Source organism: Cygnus atratus, chromosome 20 (genome assembly GCF_013377495.2).
Source record: "Cygnus atratus isolate AKBS03 ecotype Queensland, Australia chromosome 20, CAtr_DNAZoo_HiC_assembly, whole genome shotgun sequence".
NCBI classification, from domain to species: domain Eukaryota; kingdom Metazoa; phylum Chordata; class Aves; order Anseriformes; family Anatidae; genus Cygnus; species Cygnus atratus.
The window spans coordinates 4,125,903-4,141,082 of NC_066381.1; the positions used below are offsets into that span (position 1 = coordinate 4,125,903).

At 50.3% G+C, this 15,180-nt stretch overlaps 2 protein-coding genes across 2 annotated transcripts; one reads left to right on the forward strand and one right to left on the reverse strand.

The window, feature by feature from the left end:
- Positions 1 to 8,178: 8,178 nt before the first annotated feature.
- Positions 8,179 to 9,348, reverse strand: MIS12 (MIS12 kinetochore complex component). Its single transcript, XM_035559127.2, has one exon. It carries the CDS (start codon positions 9,161 to 9,163, stop codon positions 8,537 to 8,539), a length of 627 nt encoding a protein of 208 aa, XP_035415020.1. The 5' UTR covers positions 9,164 to 9,348; the 3' UTR covers positions 8,179 to 8,536.
- Positions 9,349 to 9,513: 165 nt separating this feature from the next.
- DERL2 (derlin 2) lies at positions 9,514 to 15,019 on the forward strand. The gene is made up of 7 exons (XM_035559165.2): positions 9,514 to 9,646; positions 9,838 to 9,903; positions 10,173 to 10,246; positions 10,689 to 10,782; positions 11,280 to 11,475; positions 12,095 to 12,185; positions 14,088 to 15,019. The coding sequence occupies exons 1-7, from the start codon at positions 9,554 to 9,556 to the stop codon at positions 14,191 to 14,193; spliced, it is 720 nt and encodes a 239-aa protein (XP_035415058.1). The 5' UTR covers positions 9,514 to 9,553; the 3' UTR covers positions 14,194 to 15,019.
- Positions 15,020 to 15,180: the final 161 nt, after the last annotated feature.

A 15,180-nucleotide genomic window follows, 5' to 3' on the forward strand; every position in this document is an offset into this window, starting at 1 on the left:
TATCAGAGGGCGACTGTTTTAATTAATGCACAGGTAAAGCACTTGTGTATACCAGGACACAGTCCTGCTCCTGTTGGAGTTGGTGGCAAAATGTCTGTTGACAGCAGTTGAACGAAGATGAGATCTTCCTTTTGGAGTTTGCACTGTCGATCTCTCTGCCTTTCTTTTTTTTTTTCCTTTCATCCTTTCTTTTTTTTTTCTCCTTTCATCCCTTAATTGTTGCACAGTGTAAATCCTGACAACACTGATAGCTTCATTCAGGGCAGCATTGTAAAGGACAAGAACTAACGTGATATTCCCTGGAACATGCAAGGAGCCTTTGGATGCTGTAGAGATCTGGACCATCGGGATGTGCTTTTACACATAAAGGCTTCGTGTACTGGGGACATCTGCTAATGAAATTGCTCTTCCCAAAGAGCCGCAATTTCACCCCATCAGCTGCACCCAGGCCTGTGCGCATGCATGTTGTACTGAATGCTGAAAAGAAGTGGCAGGTTTGGCGTTCATGTCATTTAAGGGTGAATTCCTTTCTCACTCATCTCTTAGCTCCTTTCAAATTGCATACCTGATGCTTTTAAACTGATTTCCTGATAAATGGCCCAAACTGGGAGAGCTCTCTAGGATGGAAATGTTGGTGGAGGGTTTTTAGACTAAGGAAAGATACAGACCACAAATGAGATCAAATCAAAACCTGATCTTCTGTTTCTTAAGGCTTTAGTTTTTAATTTTATTTCAAGACTGATTCTTATGCACGTGCTGATGCTGCTGTTTTATCCATAGTTTGCTTCTAACCTTGGGATTAGAAGCTTCATCTCTGCATTTTGACAACAGGTGAGAGATTGCACTCAAAGGGCAAATGCAGTCACTTCAGTGGCTGCTGACTATTCAGACTGTGTATAATCAGGAATTTCACTCTTGCACTCCAGGAGTAAAAGCCAGTGACATCCATCCATCAAAAGACATGTCAATATTTTTCCTGGAGATTTGGAGGGTCTGAACGTGCCCCGGAAAGCTGATGGGACTGAATTCTTATTGTACTTAAAGGACACAATTAAATTTGGTTCCTGCATAATCATCTTACAGACCTTTTTTTTAGGTTAACTGTGAGGGCTTGGGACTTTTAGTTCCCTATTTTTTTTGTGCAAGGGGATATGTGTACAAGGATTATTAGTGTATAGTAGTTTTCCCATTCTGTTTACTGTAATTTAGTCTGTTTCCCAACAACGTTGCAGCTGAGCTTCGCTCCCAGTGCCTTCTGCTTGCTGTCCCCAGCGTGCCACCTCCCCATCCTACCCTCGGCTCGTCCCCATCAGCCCCGCAGTGCCAGCAGGAACCCCAGGAGCAGCCACCAGCCTGGGCTCTGCCCCACGTCCTGCCTGTAAATATCGGCCAAGCCCTGTGGTTTGGGAAGTAGCATTGTAGGTAAGGTATTTCATCAAGGAGACCTTCAATTTTTAAATCAAGCAGCAGGATTGGATCCTGTAGATATTGCTGCTCCGGGGCTGGATTCATCACATCCACGCACTAAATTAAGCCTGGATTTGCACCTCTGCATGCTCCTACGCTCAGCATCCTCCGGGGGCTGTGGCTCTGCTCCCACTGAGCGCTGCGCTACATCCCCGCACATCGGAGTGCTTGAGCATGTGCTTGAACCACGTTGGCTCGTAATGAAGATGTAAGCACCCGGCGAAGGGGAGAGAAGACTGAGATGGAGCCTCGGCAGGTCTGAGAGGGCACCTGGGGCTCTGAAACACAGGAGGGACGAGTCAGGACGGCCTGCGCTGCCTTCGTGGAGGGGACGGTCTCTGTGCGTGGAGTGGGCGCACGCGGCCGGTCCAGTCTGGGGGCAAGGGGGTCTTCACTGGGGATAAATCATGAGGGTGCCGGCAGGCCCTGCTGTGCACCTGGGGCCAAGCTGAGCAGCCCCAGGAAACGGCAGGACCACCCTGCTAGTTTCTGCAGGCTGCAGAGAAACGGGATCTCTAACCAGGTCCCTGGGGACTGGCCACAGAGGCAGGAGCACAGGGCAGGAGCACAGCCCCAGGAGAAAAGGGAGTTATCTCCTCAACGTGGGTCTGCTGAGGTTTAAGGAATACTTCGGTGCTGCTCAAAGAGCTCCAAGGCTGCAAATGTGGTTTTATTTATTGTATTTTTATCAGTTGGTAAGAATAATTTGGGGAGGGGGAGAACTTTGCTGACCCAGCTGGTTGTTGGGGTTACTCTAAAAATGCCCATGGGGTGCATTAATGGGGTGAGGCTGCAGGAGGCTGCTCTCAGCCTCGGGTAATGAGACCAAACAAGTCATAAATTACAGTTTGGCTATGTCCTGCTCTAGCAGTAACTAGAGCACTGCTTTAGTTTTGGAGGGTGATGGGGGAGAATGGGTGTGTTTTTTGTGATTAATATTGCCCTTTTTGGTGAAAGAAATCCTTTCGGAGGCGTTTCCACAGGAAACGAAATGAATTAAACAGCTGAGCTTTTGTCAGACCTTGTTTCTCCAGCAAATCTGCCAGCCGTGTGGGTTTTCCCTTTATACCTCTAGAAAGCGTGTTGCAGACGGCAGCCTGAGAGCTGCACAGATGAGACAGGCAGGAGCAGCGCTAGCAGCAAGAGAAACGCTTGGCTGTATTCAAAGGCTTGGGTTGACTTCTGCAAAGATATTTTCGTAGCTGAAGTTAAATTCTTGCTCATTTATATGTGTGTAGGGCGGCTAGGAGCAGTGCTGTTCCTACTGTGAGGAGAGGAAGAGACTAAAGAGAGAATTCATTTAACGCTAACATCTCTGGCAAGCCGGCCCGTTTATTCATTCCAGAAAGTCGTTCCCATTTGCTGGGTGTCTGAATATTTGTCTCGGTTCTCTCTCTGAACAAGGGATAGGATTCGGCGTGGCAGGGCTCCTGTGAGCAGTGCGAGGAGCTGCCGTAGGCACTCGCTGATGCTTTAAAAAAGTAAACAATCCTTTTGGTCCTCTCCAAATCCAATGTTTGTGCTGTTCCCGTGAGACCCAGATCCTGACCGCTCTGAGCAGCGTTCGCTGGGTTGTGCAAAGGGCTCCTCTTCCTGAGGGCACGCTCGGCCCCGGTCAGCATTTCTGGCCTGGGGATGGGCCCGCATCGAGAGACTGCGAGGGAGATTTCTCTTCTGGAGAAAATACACATCTGTTTGAGCTCTGCTTTAAAAATCCGGTTTTAATATCTGCTGTCTGGTGTGAAGGAATACCGCAGTGTGTCTCTAACGTTCTGGGCAAGAATACATCAGTATCAATACCACATTTGCAAATGAATGAGCTTTTCAGCTATTCAATGATACACTACAGCGGATGCATGGGTAACAATTCACGGCATTTAGGAAGCTGCCTCAGCCAGACGTGCACGTGTGTGCCGCCTCTGGGGCTGCACAGCGATTTTCAGTGACACAGCCCCGAGAAAGCAGCGTGGGGAACCGTGGTGCATGCACACAGTCAGCCCTTCAGCGGGAGCGTGGCTCGAGCCGGGGAGCAGAGCAGCCTGGGCTCGTAGCTAGCCCCTGGGTGGGTTTTTTGGGAGGTGTCGGTGCTGCTGCGGGCAGGGCTCAGAGGTGCTGGCTGTGGCACAGCCCGGGCAGCCTGAGTCCTGCGGCCACCTCCGGGCACAAGGGAAATGAAATCACCCGCAGCACCAAGCGTGTGCTGTCTTTTTTTTTTTTTCAGTACCTTGAGATACAAGAAGCAATCCGCACAGCAGCTGGGTTTTCTGAACAACCAAGTGCCACAAATGTCTCTGCCGTGTTTCCTTTGTTGCAACGTGGAGGGTAGGTAAGGCCAGGCGTGTCACACGCTGGTGGCATCAGCAGTGTGTCCTGTTCGTGTCGCAGCTGGGGTCGGCATCTCCTGTCCGGGCGGTGTCTCACTCTTTGCATCTTGGAAGTTGCAGATTAGAGACACCTTGGAGTTTGAAAGGTGAAAGCTCACTGGGAAGCTTGTGCTGAGGAAGTGGTGCAGGGTGCTGCTGCGGGTCCAGCCGGGGATGTGACCTGCCGTGGGGTATCACCAGGGGTTGTGGCACTGTCCTCGATGCAGAGAGAGGTCGGGGTGGGTTTTTTTTGGCCACGGAAACCGTGGCAGCTTTGTGTATCTTCTCCATGCATGTCCCCTGTGGTACATGCTGGGGGGACACCTCCTGGTCAGTGTGGGGTCCCCCTGCTGCTGTGCCCCTGCCTGTACGTGCCTGTCCCCTTGGCCAGGGCTGGCGGGGGGGCTTTCCGTGGGCTTTCCTCCACCGAGCAGCAAAGCCAGGTACGTGAGGAGCTGGTGTGTGATTGCAAATGGTCCTTTGCTAGTACAGCTAATGTGGAGCTTCAGAACAAGTGCAGCAAAAGTTGTGCCTCTCCCAAACACTGAAATCTGTCTGGACAGCCTGGCTGTGTGAGTTAAATGGATTATTTATGGTGCTAAGCACCTCCACTGGTGATTTCCAGGAGCAGAGCCCACATCTTCACTGTTTTCACCATCATTCTGCTCAGTGTGGCTGTCCTGCTGCAATAAAAGGGGGTCCTGCTTCGGGAGAGGTGATCTCAGCACTGTCGGGTGGTGCTGGCAGAAAGGAAGGGCAGGAGCTGGGTGAACAGGAAGGTGCCTGCAAAGGAAGGAGGGCTGTGGAGCCCTGCTAGGAGCACAGCAGGCATCTAGCAGGGGGTCTGGAGACTGGTAACACACGATTTCCTGTGTATATTCAACCTACTCTGGGTACCAAACTTGCCCCCCTTACCAGGGCATGTGTGCAGTGTTGTTTGCTGAGCAAAGCCCGCAGATGCCCAGGCCCTCAGGCAGTGGCCACAAGACATCGGTAGCACGCCATGTGTTCCGAAAAACTCTGTAAATTCAAGCAAAAAGAGAAATTGTGACGTTTCAGGATGTAATTCCAATCCTCTGTGCCGTAACCTTGCTGCTGTGTACCTGGTTCATGCTGTGTACCTGTTCTGTTGGTATTTAAGTCTCCCGTTCTCCTCGGTGTTAAATATTTGGCTCTGTTCGTGCTCTGCTCTAATTCCAGCATGAGGTATATGCACTCAGTACCGTGATGGCACGTGGCCATTACACTGTAAATATGTACCATGAATAGAGAGGCTATTTTTTGCATGCTTTTGTACTCTAGAACCAAAAAGAAACTGACAATAAAGTCCGTAGAAATGACGCTTGGCCTGTGTGTGGTTCCTACGGGGGCACTGTGCAGCCTGCTGCTGCTCTCTGGCGTTGGAGGCCTCTCTGCAGCTGCATCGCAGAGCTGCTGCCAGCGGTCCTGCCGCCCCTGTCTGTCCTTGTCCCTTCCCTGGATGGAGTTGTCTTGCCTCGGGCGTTTGCTTCCAGCGACTCCTGCCATTTGCTTTGAAGGAGAGCGGGGCTCCGCCAGAGCTGGGCAGGACCGGCCAGAGCCGTGCTGCGCCCGGACCTTCCCCCAGGTGATCTCTGGCTGCTGTAAAAACAAAAACTAGACATGCCTGCTTTTTTTTTATTATTATTTGTCATGACTGTTCTGCCTGACCCGGCACAGGACAGACCCAACAACTGCTAACTCTAAACATGTTAATTTATTGGTCTATAAATTGGTAGCACCCCGTGAGCCTGAATTTAAAAGGATGCGCGTTACAAGGCGGGTGTGATGAACTGGCTTGCACGGGTTCGATCAAGTCTTGTCCGTGTGCTGCGGTGTCCTGGGCTGTGTTTGCCTTCCTGATGCCTTCGCAGCCAGGTCCCGGGTGTCCCAGCAAGCTGCGCAGGACGAACCGCATGACAGAAAGCGTGCGTCGTGCGTCACCTGAAGGGGCTCCTCGCTCGGGTTGCATGGTGCAGACCCCGCTCCCTGTCCCCTTGAGCCAAGCCAAGGCTGGCGACAGGAGTGGGGAGACCAAAACCTCCCGGCCAGGACAGGTCCCACGCTGCTCTGGCTCCTTGGCAGGCAAAACCCACTAGTTATTTTGGAAACACTTCGCAAAAACCTTACGTGCAACCAGGGATGTAGCCATCACCACCTTCTAGATGCAGCCCTGTTTAAAAAAACAAAATAGGGGGTTACTTGGATTTTATAAGCCACGTAGCTTCATTTCTCCCATAGGGATGCGTTTCCAGACACATCCAGTCTCTGCGCTCTCATTACAGGCTGGACCCTCACTGGGGTGGCGGCAAGGACGGCTGCAGCTCTCCCCAAATTAGGCGATGTGCTTCTTCACTCCTTTGTGTTCGAGGCAGCCACAGACCATCCCTTTAAACTTTTATCCCCCTTTTTTTCCCCCGGTTGGGTTTTCTAGCTTGTTTCCAGCACACCAAAGCCCAAGGGAGCAGCTGAAGAGCTGAAGCCAGCTTGGGGCAGGGTCGTGCGGGGCCGCAGCCATCCTGACCAGCAGGAGCGGCATTTGGTATCATCAGGGATGCACCTTGGGAAGCAGAAATGCCCCGTGACGGGGACTGCAGAGGTGTGAAAGAACGACACCGAGAACCCGTTAACGCACAAGGACTTCTGCTGCGCTAATGGCACTGCCCGGTCCCCTCTGCTGCATCGGCACCCCCGTGCCGGTCACCGGTCGTGCTCTCCGTCCTCTCCCAGGCCGGGAGCGTCTCCTTGCTGCGCTTCTGTTAATTTTAGGCTCTCGCTGAGGACTTGGTCGGGGTTTAATTGGGGCATGGTAACGGCCTGAAAGCCGCTCCTCAAACGGACTGCGTTTCCAAATGGCTTTCTCAAGCAGTAAATTATAATTTCACGCCTATTATCGTATTCATTAAGAACTGACTTCTCCTCCAGCACTGTACCAAATACTAATTATTAGAAATTAAGGTGACACGAGGGAATAATAATCCGAATAGTTTAAGCAGGAATGACAGCCTGGGGCGACGCAGAGCAGGGCAGCGGGGGAATTTCCTTTCTGCAGGGAAACGAGAGGCGAGAAAATCCCCACCAGCAGGCACGGGGAGCCCAGGCTGCCCGCGGAGAGGGCTTCGGGCGCCTGCTCCCGCTGCCCCCCCGCCAGTGCAGGTCCACGAAGGGGCCTGCACACCTCGAGCAGCTCCAGCCCGCAGAAAGCCGCTTGTCAAAGCCCTTTTGTTGTTGCTTGCGCTGCTCCCGACCCACCAAGCTGCCTCCAAGGCTTCCCTCTGGCAAACGCTGCTTAATCCCGCTCCTCTTTCCTATTGTTTAATGATGGGGAAAAAAGAAGGGCTTACATGTGAAAGCGTTCCCTTTGTTTCCAAGTATTTTAGGGATTTTTTTTTCTTCTCCTAGAGTACAGCAGAGCAGGGGAAAGCTGCTTATCATTTTCTTTTCTAAAGCAATTTCCAGGCTTCTCCCGAAGCCCAGCAGCAAACGCCAGGAGCTGCCAGCACCGAGCTCTGACCGAGTTTCTTCACTCGAGTAAATCGGATGTTTGGCCACTAATGCGATCTGAACGCGCGTTTTCTGTGCCCCATTTATTTCACTGCCTTCAGGAGGAAGCCAGGGAGGGTGAGCAGTGCAGACACATGAAGAGGGAGACCCCCTGTCACCCCGTCCGTCCCTGCACCTCTTTGCTGTGGGTCTTGATTTTGTTCCGGCAGCGGGAGTTTCTCAGGGCTGTTTCAGAGCAGGGCTGCTCTCGCTTGCCCTGGGCCGGCCAAAACACCTGTGCAGGAAAATATCTGGCAGAGCAGGGGGCTCGCCGTCGTTACAGCAGGGTGTGGGGGAGCATCCCGCAGGCAGCTCCTCCTTGTCCCGTTTGTCCCTTCAGCCCTGCTGCGGGATGGGGACAAGAAGGGATCTTTTCCCCCCCTTTTTTTCCCCCTTTGCTCTGTACTGTGAAGAATTTCCCCATCCCATGCATGCGAGTCCCCCGGGGACCTCGCTGCTGTTTCCACCCCAATATTACACACCAGGAAGAAGGGTTGGTGCGTGAGCATGCGCAGGAGCCCAGCCAGTTACCTCGGGATGGCAGCAGGTAAGCCGGCATGTTTGGGACCTAGAAAGCTTTTGTTAAAATATGGAAATTTTAAAAAATCTGATGCTGTTGTAAGGAGCAGAAAGGGAAGGGCGTCTGCGGGTTGGTGCTGCCAGAGCCTGAGGCACCCCAGGACAGGTCCTTGGACTGTCCCAGCTCACTGCCCTTCATGTTTTACATCAGATCCTTACCTGAACGGCTATCAGCCTGCAAATCACACTTAGACATTCTTATGGCTGTATTTATTTATTTTCAGTAAATATTAAAATAAACAAATGCTACGTTGTATTCAAAGTTAACATTAAGGCCACAGAGATACCCTCTGTCAAGCTATCCCACCAAAAATTCATTTTCAGTCACTACGTTCAGAGCTACATTTGGCAGAAAACCAAGGCTTTGTTCCGCTCCCTACTCCCGAATTTGCTAAGTTTGCACAAACTGTCAGAGTTCAGCAGAAGCACAGCAGCTTTCAGTCCAGATGCTGGCAGGATCAGAGGAGTAAAGGCATCGGGGCAATGCTTCTAGGAAGTTAAGCCACTATCGTTTCAGGTGAGCTGTCTACATGCTTTTTGCCGCCTTTTCGGAATGCCCATCACAGTCACTCATCTCCTCTCTTTATTTTTTTGCTTTTCTCTTTGACGTCTTTCAGCACATCTTGCAACTTCTTCGAGTTCTGCGTCAAGAACGCAAAGCTTTCCCTGAAGTTGCTGGTCCCGTGCTCCCTGCAGGTGTTCTCCAGCCCGTCGAACCACTGCAGGATCCTCTCCAGCTCGGCCTGGACGGCCTTCTGCTCCTCCAGCTCGGCTCGCAGCGCCTGCCCGGCAGCCGCCTCGGCCCTGCACCCCTGCCGCAGGTGAGATATCTCGTCCTGGAGCGCCTGGAACTGCTCCTCGCTGTAGGGGTACTGCTGGTGGACCTTGTCCTCGGGGAGCAGCACGTTCGGGGGGATGCTGAGCACCAGCTGCAGCAGCACTTCCTCCATCTTCCCGAAGAGCTGGTCGAAGTGATCCTTCATGAAGCGCAGGAACTTCTCCGTGCTCTTCCTGACGTCCAGGCGGCTCACCCTGCCGCCCGGCGAGGCGTCCAGCTTCTTCAGCACGACGCTCTCCACCACCGCCATCATCTCCAACAGGTAGTCCTGGAAGGCCAGGTAGATGCGCAGCATGCACGTCTGCGGCGTGAACCCGAAGAACTGCGTCTCGTAGGCCATGGGGCTGACCGACATGGCGCCGGGGGGGCGGGCAGCGAGCCTCGCTGCGACGGGGGAGCCGGGGGGGAGCCTGAAGGGGTCGTGAGGGGCTCTGAGGGGCGCTGAGGGACCGCGGGGGGGCTCTGAGGGGCTCTGAGGGACCCCTCAGGCGCCGCTCCCCTCAGGCGGCTCCGCCGCTTCCCGCCTCAGCGGCCTAGCCAATCAGCGAGCAGCACCTGGCCGCGCCGCCCAATCCCCGCCCGCTCCGACTCTCCTGGGCGGGAAAAAAGATCGGGGGTGGGAGGGGGAGCGGCCGCTGTCGGGGCTCGGCCAATGAGGGCGCGGCGCGAGGAGGTTGGGGGAGCGGGGAGGGGCGGGGCCGGAAGCGGAAGCGGAAGCGGCGGCGGCGGGGCGGGGGGCGCCAAGATGGCGTACCAGACGTTCCGGCAGGAGTACCTGCAGGTGCCGCCCGTGACGCGGGCCTACACCACGGCCTGCGTGCTCACCACCGCCGCCGTGGTGCGTGGGGCCGGGGGGGGGGGCTGCGAGGGGCCGGGGGGGAGCTGTAAGGGCCCTGAGGGGGATATTGGGGAGCCCTGAGGGGTGTGGGGGGCCCTGAGGGGGGCTCTGAGGGCTGTGGGAGGGCTGTTGGAGGCCGTGGGCAGCTTCCTGGGGCGCTCACTGCGCCGCTCTCTGCTCTTCCCTTGCAGCAGCTCGAGCTGATCACGCCCTTCCAGCTGTATTTCAACCCCGAGCTCATATTTAAGCACTTTCAGGTGAGCGTTCCCTGGGGGGCAGGGGGTTTAAAGGTGCCCGCTGGGTGCGCAAGGGCTCATCTGCTGGGGATGGAGCCTCACGAACCACGCTGACTTTTCCTGTCAGAAGCGTACATTTAAAAACCCAAAGAGGGATCGGTGGATGGGAGCCCAAGCCTTAAACTCATTCACTATAAAGAAAATTTCAATTACACCGTTACTTTTCTTTCTCTTTAGGAGGTAAAAATAAGGCATCGTGTCTAAATGCCTTGTTTCTGTCTTGTTTCCAGGTATGGAGGTTAATCACAAACTACTTATTCTTTGGACCAGTTGGCTTTAATTTTTTATTTAACATGATCTTTCTGTATCCTTCATCGGGTTTGTGTTCTCTCCTTAGAAAGCACAGCTCCAGAGTGTAGGTCTGTCACTGTACGTGCCCGTAGCCAAAGGTTCAGTTCTCCTCCACTGTGAAATGCCCAGGAGCTCAGCACTGCTGACTTCACCCGTGTCGTGGACATCAGCAGCATCTCTGTAACTTGCCAAGAGGCCTGCCATTTATTTCTGCGGCGTTAAGCCTTTGTTGTACAAGCCTGATCCTTCATGGATTTTCCAGCAGGTTGGCTCTGAAACTGGGAATTTTCTCCCCTGTAATGTTTTTCTCCTGGGTCTGACCTCTGCTGCGGCGCCCAGACTGAGCCAATTAATGAACTAAGTTGATACCTGAGCGTAGGTGCGTATCTTGTGTAATTGAAACCTTCTCTCTTTAAATTTACTTGCTATCAAATTTTCCTGACCTGTGACTTCAGATACCGTTACTGCCGAATGCTTGAAGAAGGCTCTTTCCGAGGTCGGACGGCAGACTTTGTATTTATGTTCCTTTTTGGAGGACTTTTAATGACTGTATCCTTTCTGGTTTTATTCCAAGCTACTTTAGGAAATCTACCACGCTGCTAATTTCTCGTAACTCTCAGGTGATAGCATGTTTGTCCTGTAGCTTGCGGAACAGTAGTACTTGTTAAAGTGGTTTTTAATGCGTAGTGACTGTCATTGCTATTAAGGTCTTTTACCTTCTGCTGCTCAGCAGAATTACGGAAATGAGATCCTCAGGTGAGGGCACTGCTCAAGTGCGTAGTCGTGCCCGGGTTACCTAAGCAATGCTATTGCTTCAGTGGTTTCACGCTAAATTCTGTTTTAAAGAGGTTATTCATGCTGTGGGCAGTCTGAATCCTGATTTAAATGTTGAATTTGACCATAGATCCAACTTACTTGAACGCGGGAAGGTAGAAGGAAGAATTGTATGGAAGATGTGGGATTACAGGTCAAGCTGACAAATTCTTTCCCCGCTTGAATTCAGAACAATTACTTGGTGAACTGTTTCCTTTAACCGCCCCTCGCAGCTTTTTGGCCTGTTTGTAAACCTGGTTTTCTTGGGTCAGGCGTTCACGATAATGCTGGTGTATGTGTGGAGCCGGAGGAATCCCTACGTCCGCATGAACTTCTTTGGTCTTCTCATTTTTCAAGCCCCATTTCTACCGTGGGTATTGATGGGCTTTTCACTGCTTTTGGGGAACTCCATCATCGTGGATCTTCTGGGTGAGGAACTGTTAAATCGCAAGGATCTGGTCCTGCTGATGTTTTACGTGAAACAAGGAGTGTGGGGGGAAAAAAAGCTGGGGCTAAATGCTTTCTTGTGGCTTACCATTAGTTAATCTGATATAACGATTGTGTATTTATACCAGGCCTTTCTGATTTCTAACTGTTGTAGCACTTTTTTTTTTTTTGACTGCAATAAGGATTAAAAGAGTTTCTGAGGCTTTGGCTCCTTATTGCTAGGAATCAGTGGAGCCTTGAGCTGAAGGAATAATGTCAGCGCAGATAACATCAGCACAGATGCATAATCTAATTATTGATGTGAGACTTTTGGTATAAAACACCTTACAATTACTAGTCTTATTAACTCTAGTAAAGCCTTAACGTCAGTATGTTTTACAGTAACGACTGTTTTCCTTGTGTTAACGTCTTGCAGTGTAAGTTAAGCTTATCACCTGATGTCAACGTGCTTCATTGTTTTTTGTGTTTCTATATATGTTTCTATATTTTAGTATTTCCTGTGAAGGAATCAGTTGTTTTTTTTCCCCTGAAGACTCTTGTGAAGCTCTTGTAAGTTGTAAAGAAGCACTGGGGAAATAACCGTTTGATATTTCTTTATTAGGCATTGCAGTTGGGCATATATATTTTTTCTTAGAGGATGTCTTTCCCAATCAGCCTGGTGGAGGAAGGCTTCTGAGAACACCATCTGTCCTGTAAGTATTGGTTTCTGATTTGGAATGGATTTACAACAGGGCTGGTGTGAAAGCTGTTCGTAATTCAGTCCAACTGACTCCCGGTAAACAAGGCAGCTTGAGACAGAACAGCAGTATGAGGCACTCGCTGTTTTATTTAACTCTGTTGCCAAACAGAGGAGGGGATGGCGTACAGATGTGTAGGTGGGAGGTAGCTCGAGGGGAAGGGCTGAAGGGTTGCTGTAACCCTTGATGTCTTTGGTAATGCTTGGTAGGCTTTGCTAACCGAGCTCTGCCTGTTGGTGGCACCAAAGGTGCGTGTAGTACTGAGGTGTGAGGAGTACGTTCGGTTAGGTATGAGCAGAGCAGTTGTTAAATGCTGTATAGCTAATGTTTTCTGTCTGTAAATCGCCCTCCTTTCACAACTTTCGCAGAAGATGTCAGTGTTTATAGCACTGAGCGGTGCTGCTCAGGTGCCTCCTGCACAAAGGGCCCTGATTTCTGTAAGCGGGACGGCAGCGTGGGTGGGAGCAGCTGGCTGGAGCGGGGCAGTTGAGACATCAGAAGGTGGGGTCTGTGGGGCTCTTGGAGCTGAGCTGATTCTCTTCTCAGTAATTAAAGTGCCATATTCAGACTCGTTTAACTGATTGGTCGAGTACACTTGCAGTGAGAATTTTTTGTTCAGCAGGGCTTTGCCTTCAGCAGCTGTTCCGGGTGATCATGCCGCAGTAGCTGTCCTGGAACAGCTGCGCTGGTCACTTCGGTAGCTCTGCGCTCCTCTTGGCTGGCCTGAGCAGCCAAAGGCTGAGCCTGGTGCAGGCTGCCTGCCTGTAAATGCAGCCTCAGACAAACGGGGAGCCCAATTACAGGTGTGCAACGAGGGAGTGCTTGAGATTTCTCTTTTCCCGTATTCACACCCAGCTGTGTGCAGGAGGAATCGCAAAGCTGCCAGAGCAGTGCATGCTGCCTCGGTAGCTTTCTTCCTCTGTGGAAAAAGTGCCACCCTGTTCTCAGGCTGCCATTTAAATCCCTTTACACGTCTGTGTTCAGAAGGCTGCTCATTACTCGTCTGGGTCCAGATTTGTGGATTTTTTTCCCAGATTCATTAATTTTCTTTGATGTGTCAGCTGTAATCCTCTAATACTCTTGGTATTTTCCATTTTCCCCACTCTGAAAATACCTCTGAAACGGCCTGTCACTCTTGTGAAGAGAAATAATCCCCTCAGCTGCTCTAAGGACTGTCTTGTTAAACACATTACTTTTCAGATGTCTTGGATATAATAGTTGTTCTTATGCAGCCTGTGTTTTTTTTATTCCTGATTTTTTTTCAAAGTATCTACTACACTGTTGTTTCTGGACACACACACACAAAAAAACTATAAAGAGAGGAAAAACAAAACTAGTTCTGTAGTTTGAATAACCTACAAGATTAAGCATGATTAGTTTTTTTCGTAAATTGTAAACTCCTGATCTCTAATGTTGTCTCAAACATAAAATATTCTGTGGATTTCAAGTCTGCCTGTTAATGCCTGCATTTTGTCTGTGAAGTTGAGATAATGCCAACTGTATTTGACTCTTACTTTGTCTGCCTCTTAAGACACAAAGAGCACTTCAAAATTCTGTTCATGTTTTTCTCTCTTACCCAGTCTTGAGAAAACATTCTAGCTGTATGAAATTCTGCCTTACGCTGGAGATGGAAGTTTTAACTTTCAGTTAAATCTCATCAGTCTCGGTTGATTTAGCCACATGATTCTAGACCTCCTTCCAGATGGCTGCTAATTGGAGAGCACGTGTGACTTGGGTGTAAATCAGCGGTGCTCTGGCAGGCTGTTTCTGAGGGAGGGCAGTGTACGCGTGTAGAATTTGAGCAGTCTAGGTTTTATTGTGAAACCTGTATTCTAAAGAAAAAAATATATTTTCCAGGAAAGCAATATTTGATACGCCAGAAGATGATCCTAATTACAATCCCTTGCCAGAAGAACGGCCAGGAGGATTTGCGTGGGGAGAAGGTCAACGCCTTGGAGGCTAACAGGTGGCTGTGCCAAAACCCAGCGACAACTGGGAGAGACTAACCTGATGTTCTGTACCGGGGAGTCCCTCGTTCCCCATCGTGGAAAGAACACTTTTCAACAGCTCTATGGTTTTGAATACAAGCACTTTATGAAATGGCAGTCTAATCCAAGATGCTTCCAGGCTACCAGTGTCTTCCCTTGTCGGGGAATTTATTGTGCTGGTAACGCAAATATTAATCCAGTGGAGCCAAAAAAACTAAAACTGGAAACCATTTCCTGTCAACTTCAGTTAACAAGACCATGAGTACTTGTTTGAAGTGATTTCTAAAGCATTTTTTCAAGTTATTTGATACAGGAAACTATATGGGAAACTTTGCAGGGGACAAAAAAAAACACATTTTTTAACTTTTTTTATTCTTGGATAAAACAGCTACAAGATGGTTGGAAGTGTAAGTCCCTGTTTCAATGGCAAAAGTTTCTTAGTCTGAGATGCTAACGTCTCCAGTCTTGTTTGACTTGTAGGAAATACAGCATTCAGCATAATACATACAGGCTTTTTATTTTGCCAGTTGTTTCTGGAACGTGCCTCTGTGTGAACACACTTGCAGGCTGAGACTACATTTTGATGGTTTTTCCCCCAAAGATTGTGTGTTCTGATAACCAGGTCTGAGTCTTACTGGTTTGTCTAAATAGGTAGTTCTGCAAAATTCATCGCCCCCTCACACATGCACACTTCTAGCAGTCATTTTATTACTTGGAGCACTAGGGAAGAGAGCTTGTCTGGAGTTGGAACTGCTCAAATATCTCAGATGATGAGTTGAATAAAATGTCTTGTGGATCCTTTTTTGTTACTCTTGTATAATAATCCTGTAATCTTGAGGCAGTTGGTGAAAAAGCAGAGGTGGAAAACCAGGCCCCTGAAGAGAGAACATTAATGCAAGCTTTCCCCAGAAATGCCTCGGAACTGCCAAGACAAAGGATTGTTCAGCATGTTTAACTTGTAG